At 40.3% G+C, this 15,142-nt stretch overlaps 1 protein-coding gene across 1 annotated transcript in view; it reads left to right on the forward strand.

The window, feature by feature from the left end:
• Axdnd1 (axonemal dynein light chain domain containing 1) overlaps nt 1–15,142 on the forward strand; it is a 64,408-nt gene that overhangs the window by 27,339 nt on the left and 21,927 nt on the right. The window contains exons 11-16 of the mRNA XM_040739116.1: nt 3,531–3,651; nt 4,704–4,805; nt 6,780–6,943; nt 8,848–8,923; nt 10,565–10,799; nt 14,472–14,673. Coding sequence (XP_040595050.1) covers nt 3,531–3,651; nt 4,704–4,805; nt 6,780–6,943; nt 8,848–8,923; nt 10,565–10,799; nt 14,472–14,673 — 900 coding nt within the window. The remainder of the gene's footprint in view (nt 1–3,530; nt 3,652–4,703; nt 4,806–6,779; nt 6,944–8,847; nt 8,924–10,564; nt 10,800–14,471; nt 14,674–15,142) is intronic.

A 15,142-nucleotide genomic window follows, 5' to 3' on the forward strand; every position in this document is an offset into this window, starting at 1 on the left:
TTGCCTAATAACTACCTGACTTCCCTTTATTTGGGCTTTCATTTATAATCTTCCATTACACCCCTGACTCAGAACAATGCATGCGTGTTATAATGTTGCTTGCTGGAAACAGCAAATACAGAGATTGAAAGCAATCTTTTAAAACAAATGTTCATTGTGGCTGGGCGGTGGTGGCGCACGCCTTTAATCCCAGCACTCGGGAGGCAGAGGCAGGGGGATCTCTGTGAGTTCGAGGCCTGGGTGGACCGACAGCTTCCAAAATAATACAGAGAAACCCTGACTCGTAAAACCAAAAAAACAAAAACAAACAAAAAAAACCCACAAATATTCATTGTGAATATTGCTTGGTAAAGGATGGTGTTTGTAGTACTGTTTGTTGTTTGGGTCCCTTGGGTCAGCTGGAGGCAGTGACATAATCCCTTGTAAAACTGTTAAAGTTGTCTGTTAAGTGTCCCATTCTTTCCCCATGTGCTGTTCAATAAACACAGAGCAAAGCCTTATGTTAGGGACAGACAGACAGACAGTCAGACAGACAGAAAGACAGATTGATAGGCAGACACACACACACACACACACACGCACACACGCACACACACACACACCAGACACAGGGACAGACACACACAAGACAAAATGCAATACACACAACAGACACACACACAGCACAGCCACACAGTCACACACAGAATCAGACACAGGGACAGAGTCATAAGACTCATAGCACAGATAGACAGAATGAAGACACAGGTTGCATGAAATAGAGAATTTAAATCTGGACTTGCTCTTGGTTAAATGACTCCAAGGGGAAGTATTTTTATTTCTTTTCTTAGTATGACACTGATACATTATTGGTGATTTATAGTTAATCACTAATGCATTTAATCAACATAATTAAAACTAGTAAATTCACTAAATCTAAAGACAGCAATGTGAATGCTTTTCTCATTCCTTTTCATAAAACTTTCAATTCCTTAAATTGAAAAAAGTGTGATGTGGTGCATATATATATATGTATATATAGTGTGTGTGTGTGTGTGTGTGTGTGTGTGTGTGTGTGTGTGTGTGTGTGTGTGATTATCTGTGGGTGCATATGGAAGCCTGGGGTCAGTGCACCTTCTTCCTCTATTGCTCCCCACCTTTAACCCTTTTTATTTTCTTTTTTAAAATCTGTGTGGGTATTTTGTCTGCACATATGTCTGTGGACTGTGTATGTACAATGTCTGTGGAGCCCAGGAGAGGGTGTTAGATGCCCTAGAATAGGAGTTACAGATGGCTGTGAGCTACTGTTTGGGTGGTGGGTCCTGTGCAAAGTAGCAAGAGCTCTTAGTGACCATCCATCTTTCAGCCCCCATTTTTGTTCTTTTAAAATTAGGATATTCATTATTTTTACAAAATTGTTCTCTGTCAGGCAGAAAGATAAACACATCATGAAGGTACAGCTCCAGGAATTTTTCTGTGCGTGCCCGTCAATGTGACTGTCCTCCCAATTATTCAGAGCACACAGAAGAAGACTTGAAGTGGTGGTTCCTGACTCAGCCGAGAATATAATTCTCTGTCACTTGGACTTTAAGTCTGATAGCAAAGTTAACTTCAATGAGGGGAAACGCTGCTTATCACTGTCTTACTTAGTGTCTTAATGCTGTGAAGAGACACCAAGACCACAGCAACTCCTATAAAGGAAAACATTTAATTGGGGATGGCTTGCAGTCCAGAGGCTAATTTCACTATCAGCATGGCGAGAAGCATGATGGCACACAGACAGACATGGTGCCAGAGAAGGAGCTGAGGTTCTACATTGTATTGGCAGGCAGTAGGGCAGTAGGGAGAGAGAGACAGAGAGGGAGGGGGGAGGGAGAGAGACAGACAGACAGAGAGACACAGAGAGAAACAGAGAGACACAGAGAGAGACAGAGACAGAGACAGAGAGAGACACAGAGACAGAGAGAGGACAGAGGACAGAGACACTGGTCCTAGCTTGAGCATCTGAAACTCAAAGCCCATCCACAGTGACACACTTCCTCCAACAAGGGTACACCTCCTAATAGTGCCACTCTTTGGTGATCAGGCATTCAAATCTATGAGTTTATGGGGGCCGTTCAAACCACCACAGTCACTTTGTAATTTCTGTTTATTTTTTCCATTACATTTAGAGAGAGAGAGAGAGGAGAGAGAGAGAGGTTGAACTCAGGTTTTCAGGCTTGGTACTAAGTGTTTGGCTGCCATCTTGCAAACCCCAACAACTTCTGGCTAAACGCAGAGGGCTTTTAGTTCCAAGAGAGGAAATGTGTAAATTAGAAGGAAAATATATGTTCTGCTAGACATGGAAATACAAGAAGAAAGAGGTATGTCTTGGGTTAGAGTTACTGTTGCTGTCGAAACACCATGACCAAAAGCAACATGGAGAGGGAGGAAGTCAGGACAGGAACTCAAACATGGCAGGAACTTTGGGCCAGGAACCGATGCAGATGCCACAGAGGAGTGCTACTTATGGGCTTGCTGGCTCTTGGTTTGCTCAACCTGCTTTTTTATACCACCTAGGACCTTCAGCCCAGGGTGGCCCTACCCACAATGAACTGGGCCCTCCTATATAGGAAAATGCCCTATAGGCTTGCCTGCAGCCTAAAGGTATGGAGGCATTTTCTCAATTGCCGTTCTCTCATTTCAAGTGACTCCAGCTTGTATCAAGTTGACTTAAAAACTAGCCAGGACAAGGTGCTTAATTATACATAGGCCTTTGGGTGGCTGTGAGGGAATTTCTTTTAATCTTGAGCTATTTTTTATGATTTAGAATTTTAGTGACTTTTAGTTTATTAGGCTTCAGGCCTTTAATAAAGACTCCTAATCATTCAGCACAGATGATTAACAATAAAATTATTGTATTACTATTATTTGCATTCTGAATTTTGAAAAATGTTTTTAAAACTGTGTGAATGTGTATGTGTGCATGCATGCATGCGTGTGTGTGTGTGTGTGTGTGTGTGTGTGTGTGTGTGCAGGCACACGCCTGTGGAGGTGAGAGGATAACTTACAAGGTCAATATTTGCTCTGTACCTTGTTTGAGCTAGGGTGTCTCTTGTTTCTGCCACTGTGCTGTATACTCCAGGGTAGCTATTGAACAAGCTTCCAGACAGTTCTCCTGTCTCTGTCTCCAGTCTCACCTTAGGAGTGTTGGGATTAGCTGCATGCTATTGAGTATGACTTTTTGTTTCTGGGAATCTTAACTCAGGTAAGCATCAGGCTTGCAAGGCAAGTGCTCTTTCCCACCGAGCCTTCTCTTGGGGCTTATTCTGACATGCTCATTAAATAAATGGTATTTAGAAGGTTCATTGGGCATATTATTTTTTCATGACTATCATAATATTTGTAAATAAAATGTGAATTTTTTAAGTTCCACTCTAAAAAGTGTTACCAATATATCTAGCAAGTATGCCACAGTTTCCTTATGAAGAGGCTTGAAGGAACAGGTTGCTTATTTTCATAACAAAGATATTTTTAAAGTATCTAAATAGATATTCTTACCTTTCTTTCAGAATAGTAGAAGACTACCATGACTTATATACACTACAGAGAGGAAGGATGGAGAATGATATTAAACTGCTAATGTCCGAAAGGGACATTTGGAGCGCAGCCACATATGAGTTGGCCCTAAAGGTTGGTTCATTAGGACTCAGTTCAGATTCCTATATTGACTAAAGTTCCATTTGACAATTTTTAATAATACAAGGTACAAGAAGAAAGGTACAAGAAGGAAGAATGTGTATATTTATTGATGCAATTACAGGTTTTTGTGGGGAATGAAGATGGAAAGTTTATTTTCTCTGTGTGGTAATTAACTATTGGTTTCAGTATATACTAAAACTTTTAACTTCAATGTGTGCTAATTTGTAAAGATAGTGTACATGAATCCCTAGAAAAGGTAGTATGGCTAATGTATACTAATTCTAATGTCTATAAAAGGTAGCTCTTACTTTTTCATCTCATGTAACCATATTAGGGTCCTTGGATATCATGTCACATGGGTTATGGTTAGAGAAACCTGCAGAATATGGTAGTGGTGTTTTACAGTGAGAGCAAATCCCACAATAGTCTACATACTAAAGAGATATATATGTTGGCTCTCTGTTCTGACCCTAGGGACTGCTAGGTAGCAACACTGAATTCTGACCCATAGGAAATTTAAAAATCTGATCCAGTTTGATTGGTTCCAAATACCACTGGTGGCAGACCATTGAGCTCTCCTTGCAGGCAGCTTGCATGATAGATCTGCACCAAAGGGCTCATTTTTGGTGACTTGTCAGTTGCTAGGGTATTTGTACTCAGGTCCTTATATTTTATCTACTGGGCCATCTCTCTAATCCCAACTTGGCTTCTTTTGTATTGTCTTTCTTTTTCTCAACAGTCTACAGGTATTCCATCATTGTCTTTGTGAAATCTTGAAGCTTTTCTCTTTAATATTAGGAGTAGTCTGTATTTTATTTATCTGGGTGGCAGTCTGTGGTCTTCCATCTTCCCCAGAAGTCCTGAACTGTAATGTGCTTCCAGTTCAATAGTTTTGGAAATGTGTAAAATTGTGATTCAAATTATTAAAGTAAGGAATACTGATTGAAGTAATGACTGAATAAAAACTGATATATGAAAACATTACAAGTAAATTAGAGTGTTTAAAATGTTTTAGGTTATTGATGATAGTATATTTTTTATAGGTAATTGAAAGAAATAGAGTCATAATGGCTAAAAAACTCTACCTCAATGAAAAAGGCTGGAATAAATATGCCAAGCATTTCATTATAATGCTGTCAACTAAGGTAATCCCCTGTTTACATAAGTCAAGGGTAAAATGACTATTATGTTTTGACGCCATACTGCTTTGCTTTGCCAAATCTATAGATTCTTAAGTACAGTTCTATATTTATGCTTTGTTATGGGTAGATTTAAAAATATAAGGGAAGGAATAAAGACTCTTACATTGTCTTCCACTGTAATCAAAGCAACACATCTAAGTCTAATAACACTCCAGAGTTTTATAGATTTATTTATTATTAGTGCTTAAGATAAAAGTAAGAGGTGGTGGTTGGGTGGGGTAGTACATGCCCATAACCTCATAACTCAGAAGTTTAACAGTCTTTCTTTTGGGTCACCAACCAGCTCCCAAATCATGACACGGAGACTTATTATTAGTTATGAATGCTCAGCCTTATTTTATGTTTGTTCCATTAGCTCTTATAACTTAAATTAGCCTGTTTCTCTTCATCTAAGGTTTTTTAACCTTTCTTTCATTCTTTCTGTCCTACTCTGTGTTTGTCTGCCTAGCTGGCTGACCCCAGGCATTTCCTTCTCTCCCTCCCTCATTATCTTCTTTCTTCTCTCCTGAGCCTGGATTCCTCCTCCAACTTATTCTGTCTGCCTGCCCCGCTATTGGCCATTCAAATTTTTATTAGTCAATCAGGTGCCTTAGGCAGGCAAGGTAAAACAACAAAAGATATTTACATAATTAAATACATGCAGCATAAATAAATGTAACATATCTTTGCCTAGTTAAAGTAATGTTCCACAATACAGGAGGCTGAAGCAGGAGGATTGCAAGTTTGAGGCCAGCCTGGGCTACAAAGAAAGAGAGGAGGAAGAAGAAAAGGAGGAAGGGGGAGACTGAGATATTACTGATGTATTCTTAAACAATTTTATGAGAAAATGGATTGATCACTACGGTGGTTTGAAAGAAAATGGCCCCCAATGGTAGTGGCCCTATTAGTAGGTGTGGCCTTGTTGGAGGAAGTGTGTCACTGTGGGGGCAGGCTTTAAGGTTTCATATGTTCAGAATACTTCCTGTTGCCTGCAAGATGTAGTACTTTCAGCTCCAGCACCATGTCTGCCTACATGCTCGCCACCACGATGTTATAATGGACTGAATCTCTGAAACTGTAAGCCAACCATCCCAATAAAATGCTTTCTTTATAAAAGTTGTCATGGTAATGGTGTCTCTTAACAGCAATAAAAACCCCAACTAAGACAATCCCAAAGGAGAAAATAAACTGGAATTTAGTGTGTTTTCACCAAGTCAAACCATTCATACCAGTCATTAAGTCCCCTCCCTTTTGAGCATAGCAAACATATATTTTTAAGAAAATATGCAAAAGAACTCTGGAGAGTAGAAGGGGCTCTGAGGAAGAACACTTTTCAGTCACTTAACTTTTTTTAATATTTATTTTTAAATTTATGTGCATGTGTGTGTGTTTGTGTGAGTTTATGTGTATCACGTGTGTGCAGTTGTTCTCAGGCCAGAGGAGGGCATTAGATCCTTGGGAACTGCAGTTATGAGTCACCAGATATGGGTGCTGGGAACAGAAGCCCAGGTCAACCCTCTGAAGATTAGAAAGCATTTCTAACCACTGAGTCATTTCTCAGCTCTTGTCATCTCACTGTTAAAATCATCTTCTGAGACATAAATTAGCGTCTTTCTTTTATTGGTAATAAAAATTCACATTTAGTTCTGCCTGGCTGTCCAGTTCCTGTCCTTACCAGTAGTCATTTTGCCCCTGCAAAAATCCTGTGGGAAAACTAGGTTCATGTTGCAAAGGAAAAATTCTTGTCCCTTATAACATGTCCCACAGAAAAATCCATTACCATAGTATTAATGTAACTGATAATGTTTGGAAAGAGAAATACTTTTTCAGCCTCCTGACCCACTTCCTGTGAATTCTTCTAATAATTCAATAGTGATAAAGGTGTCGTACGTGTCCACCAGTGTTTGTTACATGAATACATGATTCTGTGCATTTTAGGACACTGCAGACCTCGCGGTGCTGCAGAAGTTGACAGAGAAATGGAAAAACTTAGTGAACAGATTTAAGCTGGATGTGGAGCGCACGGAGGAATCTACGAAGAACAGATCACAAGCTGTGAAAGATGGGATTCTCAGATGGCAGCAGTTCTTCAGAAACAACATGTGGGTCTGCAGGAATCTTGCTTATCTGAGTTTATTACATTATGCTGGCAGTGCAGCTAACCCCACCATTAATTACTCTAAACTCAGTTTGGGGGGAGGTGAGAACAGCTATTCCTGGGCCTTGAACACAGGTGCTTTCCAGTGCTTAACACCTGTGCAGTCCCCCTGATCTCCTTGCCGTATTGCTGTTGCCTTTATTTAACTCCAACTCTTTGCTCCCTCCCCCATTTTTTAAGATTTACTTTTATTTGTGTGTCTTTGTGTGATGTGCATGTATGTGTATGCGTCTAAGGCATCCAGAAGAGGACATTGGATCCCTTTGGGTGATCCCGTTTTTCTGCCTTCTTTGAGATAGGGTTTCTTGCCTCATGTAGGCCCAGGAGCTTCTGGATATTCTCCTGTCTCCATTTCCCCAGCGCAAGCTGGGATTACAGTTTTGGCTAATGCTTCCTGCTTTTATGTGGGCTCTGGAGACTCCGAGCTCATCAGGCTTGAGTGGCAAGTGCTTCCCCCAGTGAGCATCTCCCCAGTCCAGAGTAGTCTGAGAGCAGAAGCTAGCAATAACGTAGGTAAGTTGAGGCTGGTGACTAAATCATATGTGTACAGACAAGGTTAGTGAGAATCTATACTTTGGATACAGACTGGACTAGACAAATTCTACTCTTTTTGCATACATGACTCACTGATTGCCTGTCCTGCTGGTCCTCACATTCTAGACAGAAAACAGCAAAGGGTGATAGTTAACCTATGTGATCTGTGTGACTGCATGTGGAGTCACTTTGGAATCCCTTGGAGCATCTGGGAGTGAGTTCAGCTGAGTACAGAAACCCTGTGCTGTCCTATGAGTACATTGTCACAGAGACACATTTTAAGCATCATTTATTTTAAATTTCCTTAGTGGTTTCAGTTTTTCAAAACCATTGAAGACTTCCCAATTAGTGGAGGTGAAAATTCTGAAAGCCAAAGTTGATACATCTCCGAGTGGCTTCATGCAGCACACTGAGCAGTGAGGGGACCCAGCTGTCTACTCTCTTGTTCTTCAGGAACTTACGAATGACGTCATCGGGCTAGCTATGATGGCTCTCCCCTGTAAGCCCTCATAAGGTGGGGGTAAAAGATCATCAGTTCAAGGCCAACCTAGGCTACATAGTGAAACCCTGCTTTTATAAATATTCTTTAAACAGTCTTTTCTAGCTCTTCGTGGCTAAGCATACCTGTTTTTCCGATTTCTAATTTAGAAGTGGAAACTTCGTCTCTCTTTCCATTACTAACCAAACGCTTCAGCGTGCTTTTCCTGACACGGGACACTCACTGTTCTGTTCACAGTCCTGCCCTCCCCATCTCTAGAGCTGCTCCACGACCCGTGTCAGCTCTGAGGGCTCTATCCTCTCTTCTCTATCTTCCTCCTGTCATCAGCTGTTGGGTTTCAGCTTGCTTGCCTGGTTGTCTTTCTTTCCAGCTGTAACAATAAAATGACCTTCAAACTTCAAAAAGGGTCATTTTGTTGTCAAAAAAACTAAACAAATAATAAAAATAGAAAAAATAAACAACTTTTTCTTTGTACAAGTCAGAGAAATGAAAGTGCCTCTTGGAAGATGTTGGACCTCCCTCCCGACCTCACGCTTACTTCCTTATCCATCCAGCAGGCTTTCGGTCCATTCACATAGTGTTTGGAGGGAATTCTTATGGACACCCTAGTCTTGGGTTCTTGAGATCAAAGCTAGCTCTTTAAAGAGATGCCCATAACTTGGTTAGTTAGAATCAGAATTTGTTATTTCTAATTGTGACTTTGAAGAGGACAGTGCTGAAAGATGGCAGACGCAAAAGGTAATGTCGTTCACATGTGGACTTATGGGTTTCTTTGTGTGGCCTGTTCTGAGACCTCTCTATTGCTCTTCTTCCAGTGGAAAAGAGATTGTAGGTCCTAATAAAGGGAACCCGTTCACTACAGCCCTTGTAGAATTCAAGGAGTTTCAAAAGGTAAGACTTCCTCAAAACAGTCTGCTAGTCCAGTTGCTGGTGACGAGTCTGACGGCTCACACCCACAGCTGAGCCGAGTTTCATCATTTAAAATGGCATTCCATGGGTTATGAATGACAAAAAATGAAAACAAAGCAACAACAAAAACATTGGGGCCTTTAAAATATGTTTAAGTATTTTTCAGTTTTGTTTCATTATGGGGGTTAAATGAAATAAGGCTGTGTGGCTGTGATTCTCAGTTGAATTCCCAGTATAAGTACCATTTCTGTCCCCCTTGTGTATAGCTTTTATGTAAAGGACAAATTGGACTTTTAAAATTAATTACATTTTTACAAATCTTGGGGAAATATACATAACATGGATACCATTTGAACCATTTGTATGTATAGGTCAGTGGCTTGGAGTATATTCACACTGCTACATGGTCCAGCTTCCAAATGGACTGCTCCTATTTAAACAGTAAATCCCAGGCCTAACTTTCCCTCAGCACCTGACAGGCAATTATTCTACTCTCTGTGAATTGACGGTTCTAGTATTTGTCCATCTATGAATTTCCCTCAGGATACTGCCTTCAAAGTTCATCCATATTTCAAGATTAACTACCCTTTTAAGGCCACACTGTATTTTATTGGGTATGTGCCATACATATTAAACTTTCACACATTATTAGGATTTTTAAAAAAGTTCCAAGTTTTAAAAATAAATTTTATTAATTAAGTCACCATTATGAGGGTCAGAGACATGGCTTAGTGGTATAGTATCACTGAGTCTAAAGTGTGCAGACCCTGGTTCCAGCCTCAGTATCACACACACACACACACACACACACACACTTATGATGCTGTAGTAGTGGGACAAAGAAGAATGTATAATGACATTGAATTAGCTGAAGAAGGAATATCAAATATATGCCCTAATGAACTCTCACATAGAGCCCAAGAAATGATTTTTTTTGTATATGCTTTTGAGACCAGTAGCCCATTCTGATCCTGAGCTCACAATGTAGCCAAGACCAGACTGGAGTTCCTCCCAATCCTCTTGCCTCTCACTGCTGGGAGATGTGACTCTATTATAATGATTTTAGGACTGAGGACGTTTGCCCTTCTATATACAGTATATTTACTTTAGTGATTTCTTTTATTTGGCAGGTTCAACACATATGGATAAAATAGAAAAATACTTTATTAGGAATAATAATTATTATTATTTAGTTTATTGAATACTTTGTCAGGCTGGAAATGCAATTCATACATTATCATATCGTATTTCTGACAGCTCATGATAGATGCCATCTCACACATTCCCAGACTGAAGCTTAGGAAGATAGTTAGCTGAGTTATCTGTCAGTGGTTAATGGCAGAAGGGTTACTAGTTACCTGTCAGTGGCAAATGGCAGAATGGTTAACTAGTTACCTGCCAGTGGCAAATGGCAAAATAGTTAACTAGTTAAGTGTCAGTGGCAAATAGCAGAATTTGATTCCAAGTGTCATTAACCCTGAAATCTTACAAGAAGAAATTTACAAGTAATGATAATAACCTGTAACACTCCAAAATCACTAAGAATCGTGGGGTCTGGAGGCTTGGGGTAGATTTGGATGAATAATGTCTTATTCTCCTCCTCTTTGCTTCTTCCCTTCCTAGTTGCTGAGTGACGAGAAAGAAAAGTTTACAGGAGATTTTCTGTTGGCCAAATATGACTCCCTCAAGATGATTAGACGCTTACAGGAGAACTGGACAGACATTGGGTTTGGGATATTTGGTCGCCATAAGAGCATGGATGGGGTGTTGCCCTCAGAGTACGAGTACATGGAGGAATTGATAAAAAACATAAACAGGCTTTACAAAGAGTATGAGATACGAATAAATGGTGACAACGGTAAGCAAACAAGCAAAATGAAATGTCTGGCATTGTAAAGAATCTTAACAGTAGCTACTGTGTTGGATACCATTGAAACCCAATCTAAGATATAAGTACAAACTAACCCAGTTTTAAAAATCAAGCAGAAAAAAAGCATTGAGTATCATTTTGCTGAGATATAATTTAATATATAATATCACCCACCTGTGTGAATGCAACATACACAGGCGTGTGCATCCATTACCACAGTTGAGTTTACAATATTTAGAATTCTTCACTAGGAATTCTAAATCCTGTATCCTTCAGTTCTTACTCTTTTATCCCTCTCATCCCTACCCTATTCCTAAATCCACTTTCTGTCCCCTATACTTCCATTCACGTTTTTCATATGAATGATATATGTGCTTTGTGCCCCTTTACATTTCTTTTTATGCAGCAGGATCATCTATATTTATAGCACGTAACAATCTTTCATACCCTGCCCCCCCGTCTTGAGATAGCGTCCCTCTATGTAGCCCTGGCTGGCCTGAGATCACTATATTGGCTCTGAACCCCACGTCTTTTTTTTAATGTTGTGAGAGCTCGATTTGCTTAGCCAGTGACATTTGGGGTGACTAGCCATATGGGTGTGGTTTTCTTTGATATGTGACTGGTTAAGAACTAAGGTATGTGTGGCAGGGAGGTTGTGCTTGGACTTGGAAGACTTCGTGATACAATGTGCTGTTTGGTGACCTGGTCCAGAGCTTTCTGGATCCTTCCCTGGTGGACAAAAAGGCAATGGTGTTGCTACCCACTGTATCTGCGAGTGTTCCCTATCCCATCCCTTAATAAATAAGTCTTCCCAATCGTTGATGGATTTCTTGCAATATTTAAGGGCGTGATTATCCTCAAACTTGCAGTCTTCATGCCTCAGTCTTCATGTTCTGGGGCTACGGTCATTTGCCACCATGGCTGGCCTTCCATCATTTTTATGACGAGATAAATTGTCATACATATGCCTGACTTTGTATATAGTTTCACCTGTTGATAGACATTCGGGTTTGTCCCTCTTTTCTGTGTTCATTTCTCTGGGAGGGATGTCCTGGCTGTTTGACAGCTCTGTGTTTAGCTTTTCCGGAGACAGCCATACTGTTGCTGAGGTGGACACAGGTTTATATGATGAGGGGCAGTCATGAGGCTCTGATGTTTCTGTTTCCTTGGTACCTCTTTGGCCATCTCACCATTATAGTGGGTGTGAAATACTGTTTCATTGTGGTCTTGATTTGTATGCTCCTGATAATAAAGGATACCAAAAATGTTTGTCTACCTTCTTTGGGAAAGTTCCTGTTCAGCGTGTGTGTGTGTGTGTGTGTGTGTGTGTGTGTGTGTGTGCGCGCGCGCTTATGTTATAACAGTTATTTTATTCTAGGTACAAATCACTTTTCAGACACGTGACTTACAAATATTTTCTCCCATTCCATTGGTTGCCTTTTCAAGTTTCTGTTGGTTTTGCCTGGATGTATTTCTGGGTAGCACATGTATACAGAGACTACTGAGACCAAAATAGGGTATCTGATCCTTTGGAACAGGAGTTACAGATGGATGTAAGTTGCGATATGGGTGCTGATAATTGAACCTGGACCCTCTGGATCCATTTCACCAGTCCAAGCCTCATATTTCTTTGTTGAGTCATTTTGTAAAATAAGAAATCAGTCATCAACTATTGCTTTGGAATGGCCTCTAGTTTTTGCCTTTGTATGTTGTGATGCTGTTATTGATTGTCTTTGTGTTTATAATTGCTACAGCTTCTCCATGAGCTGACCCTTTTGTTAGTATAAAAATCTCTGCATCCTGCTTTTAAGGAGATGATTAGCTGCTCGACATTACACCTAGAAATCTGGGTTGGTTTTCTTCAGTCCAGGTCACTCTTATACTTCATGTATTTCTCTCTTGCAGATTTTCCAGGGAGATTTGATTACTTTTTAACCCTAGTCAGAAACCAACAATTACGTTAAAGTCTAATTTCATAGCCCGTTTATTGAATATATACTATATAAATCAGCTTTCACACTTTGACCCAGAAAGCTATCTCCCAAACTTGTGCAGTAATCTCCTACAGGGAATGGTTAAGGCCAATGTCAGAAAACTTCACTAATAGAATGAAGGACCTTCAGAAGATGTTCTAAGCAAGAACCAGTGTTATCACTAAGTGCAGCACAATTATATTATTATTAGGGATATATTCCTCTATGTGAGCTACCTGCATAATTATTGCTCATCTTTTAAAATTCTTATAGTCAGCTGGGCGTTGGTGGTGCACACCTTTAATCCCAGTACTCAGGAGGCAGAGGCAGGCAGATCTCTGTCAGTTCAAGGCCAGCCTGGTCTACAGAGCGAGTTCCAGGACAGCCTCCAAAACAATACAGAGAAACCCTGTCTCAAAAAAAAACCCAAAAATACTTATAGTCATTATTTCCATCTCTAGAGTTTTTGTGATATCTCTCTGGCAGCTACTTATTCCCTCCATTTACTTTATACTTGTTCAGATACTTTATCATTCATGTCTGTCCCTTGTAGCTATATGTATATTTTCCTTCCTGTAACTAGTGCTTGTTAGATGACATGCTCTCAAGAAATATGTTTAAATGTTATGTCAGCCTTTAATTAAGCTAAAAGTAGATGACACAGATAAGGTATTTTTCTGTGACCTCACAGTGAAGTAGTCCACTGGGTGGGTTCTAGGCTCTGTTCTTCAGGGGCTTTTGGGGTATAGTTTCCATGGCTAGAAACTGTGGACTTCATGAAGACCCAGTCAGGGACCCAGGAAGTACCCTCAGACCCAAGTTTACTCTCACCTGTTGTTAACTATCCCAGGAAGCATGCTCATCATCATGCTCTCTTCAGAGAGTGACAAATTAATCCATTTAGGAGCTACAGCTGGTAATTTCTGGATTTAATGCATTTGATTCTCCATGGAGAAAACAGGAAAATTCGAACACAAACTCACCAAAGCAGCACCCCCTGGTTACAGAGGCGTTTACTGCAGTGTCTGCTTGCTGTGTATTTAGGAACTAATGGGTTCAAGTAGGCTTGAGCATAGCAAGCATGGCTCTGACAGGTCTTACCCTCCTCCCACTCCCTCTGCCTTGCTAAAAGCCATTAGATTCCATCCCTAAAGCTAGCCACCAAGGTCTGTTCCCTTATTTGGCCACTTCCTCCTCCTGAAGCTGACCACCAAGGTCCAGCTATCAAAGTATTGAAGTCCAGAAATCAAAAGCACCCTTTTGGTTATCCTAATTAACGCTCCCAATCAAAACAAGCCAACTCATCTTAACATGGGGCTTCCCATTTTACCATTATAAACCACCATTTGCCCATGGGCCTCATCTCTCTATCCAGAGGCAGTCTTTTGTCCCTTGGTTCATATATCTCTCCCCTGCCTTGTTCATTTTCCCTTCGCTCTTGTCCTCTATCTCCTGTCTTTGTCTCTTATTTCCTGCCTCTTGAACCTCTGGGGCAAATAAATCTCCTTTGTACTGAGAGCTTGGTCTTGGGATGTTTTGTGCCAGTCCTAGTCCTTTGAGGAATGAGTTTTCAAGGTTCTCTGGCAGATGATAGACAAAAGGAGGTCTGTCCTTGCCTAGATTTTATAATCTGGTATTGAAACAATGATACCACAGATAGTTTATGTTTTTCCCTCTTCTTTTTTAGGTATCTCCAAAGTTCTTCCAAACTTGATTATTTCTCTGGACATGTGTTCTTTCAAGATAGAAAACCTCCTAGAGTTTACTAGTATGCCCTCTGAAGAGTGGGTTGAAATTGATGAAAAAATTAATGAAATGAAGTATCAATTGGACACATTATTGAACATTATTGGTACTGTTCCACATTACATGGACATGGATTCGGGCACGTAAGTTCTTGGGCTCTTCTTTTTGGGGAGGATGTTTCCAAAGCCCTATAGAACAATTCAGTAGTTTTGGTATATTCATAGATGTGGGCAACTATAGTTAATTTTAAAACCATTTTTCATTTTTCTAAAAAAGAAACTTTGGTGAAATAAGATTTCTGTTACTGTCACAAAGTACCAATGACTGGACTCCTTATTCAGGAAAGAGGCTTATTTTTATTTATGATTTTGAAAGCTGAAAGTCTAACTAGCATGGTGCTGAGTCTGTTGAGGACTCATACCAAATGACATTTTGGTGGGAATGCATGTAGGAAGGAGGGAATCACATGGCAAGTCAGAGGGATCTAGCTCATTCTTTTCCAGCAACTCCTTCCTATAGGAACTATCCAGAATGTTCTGAGAGTGCCCCAGTGACCTAATTACCTCCTAGTAGGCCATGTTCCTTAAAAGTTTCATGACCATGCAAAAAGCC

Source organism: Mesocricetus auratus, unplaced genomic scaffold (assembly GCF_017639785.1).
Source record: "Mesocricetus auratus isolate SY011 unplaced genomic scaffold, BCM_Maur_2.0 Super-Scaffold_100676, whole genome shotgun sequence".
Classification (NCBI taxonomy): domain Eukaryota; kingdom Metazoa; phylum Chordata; class Mammalia; order Rodentia; family Cricetidae; genus Mesocricetus; species Mesocricetus auratus.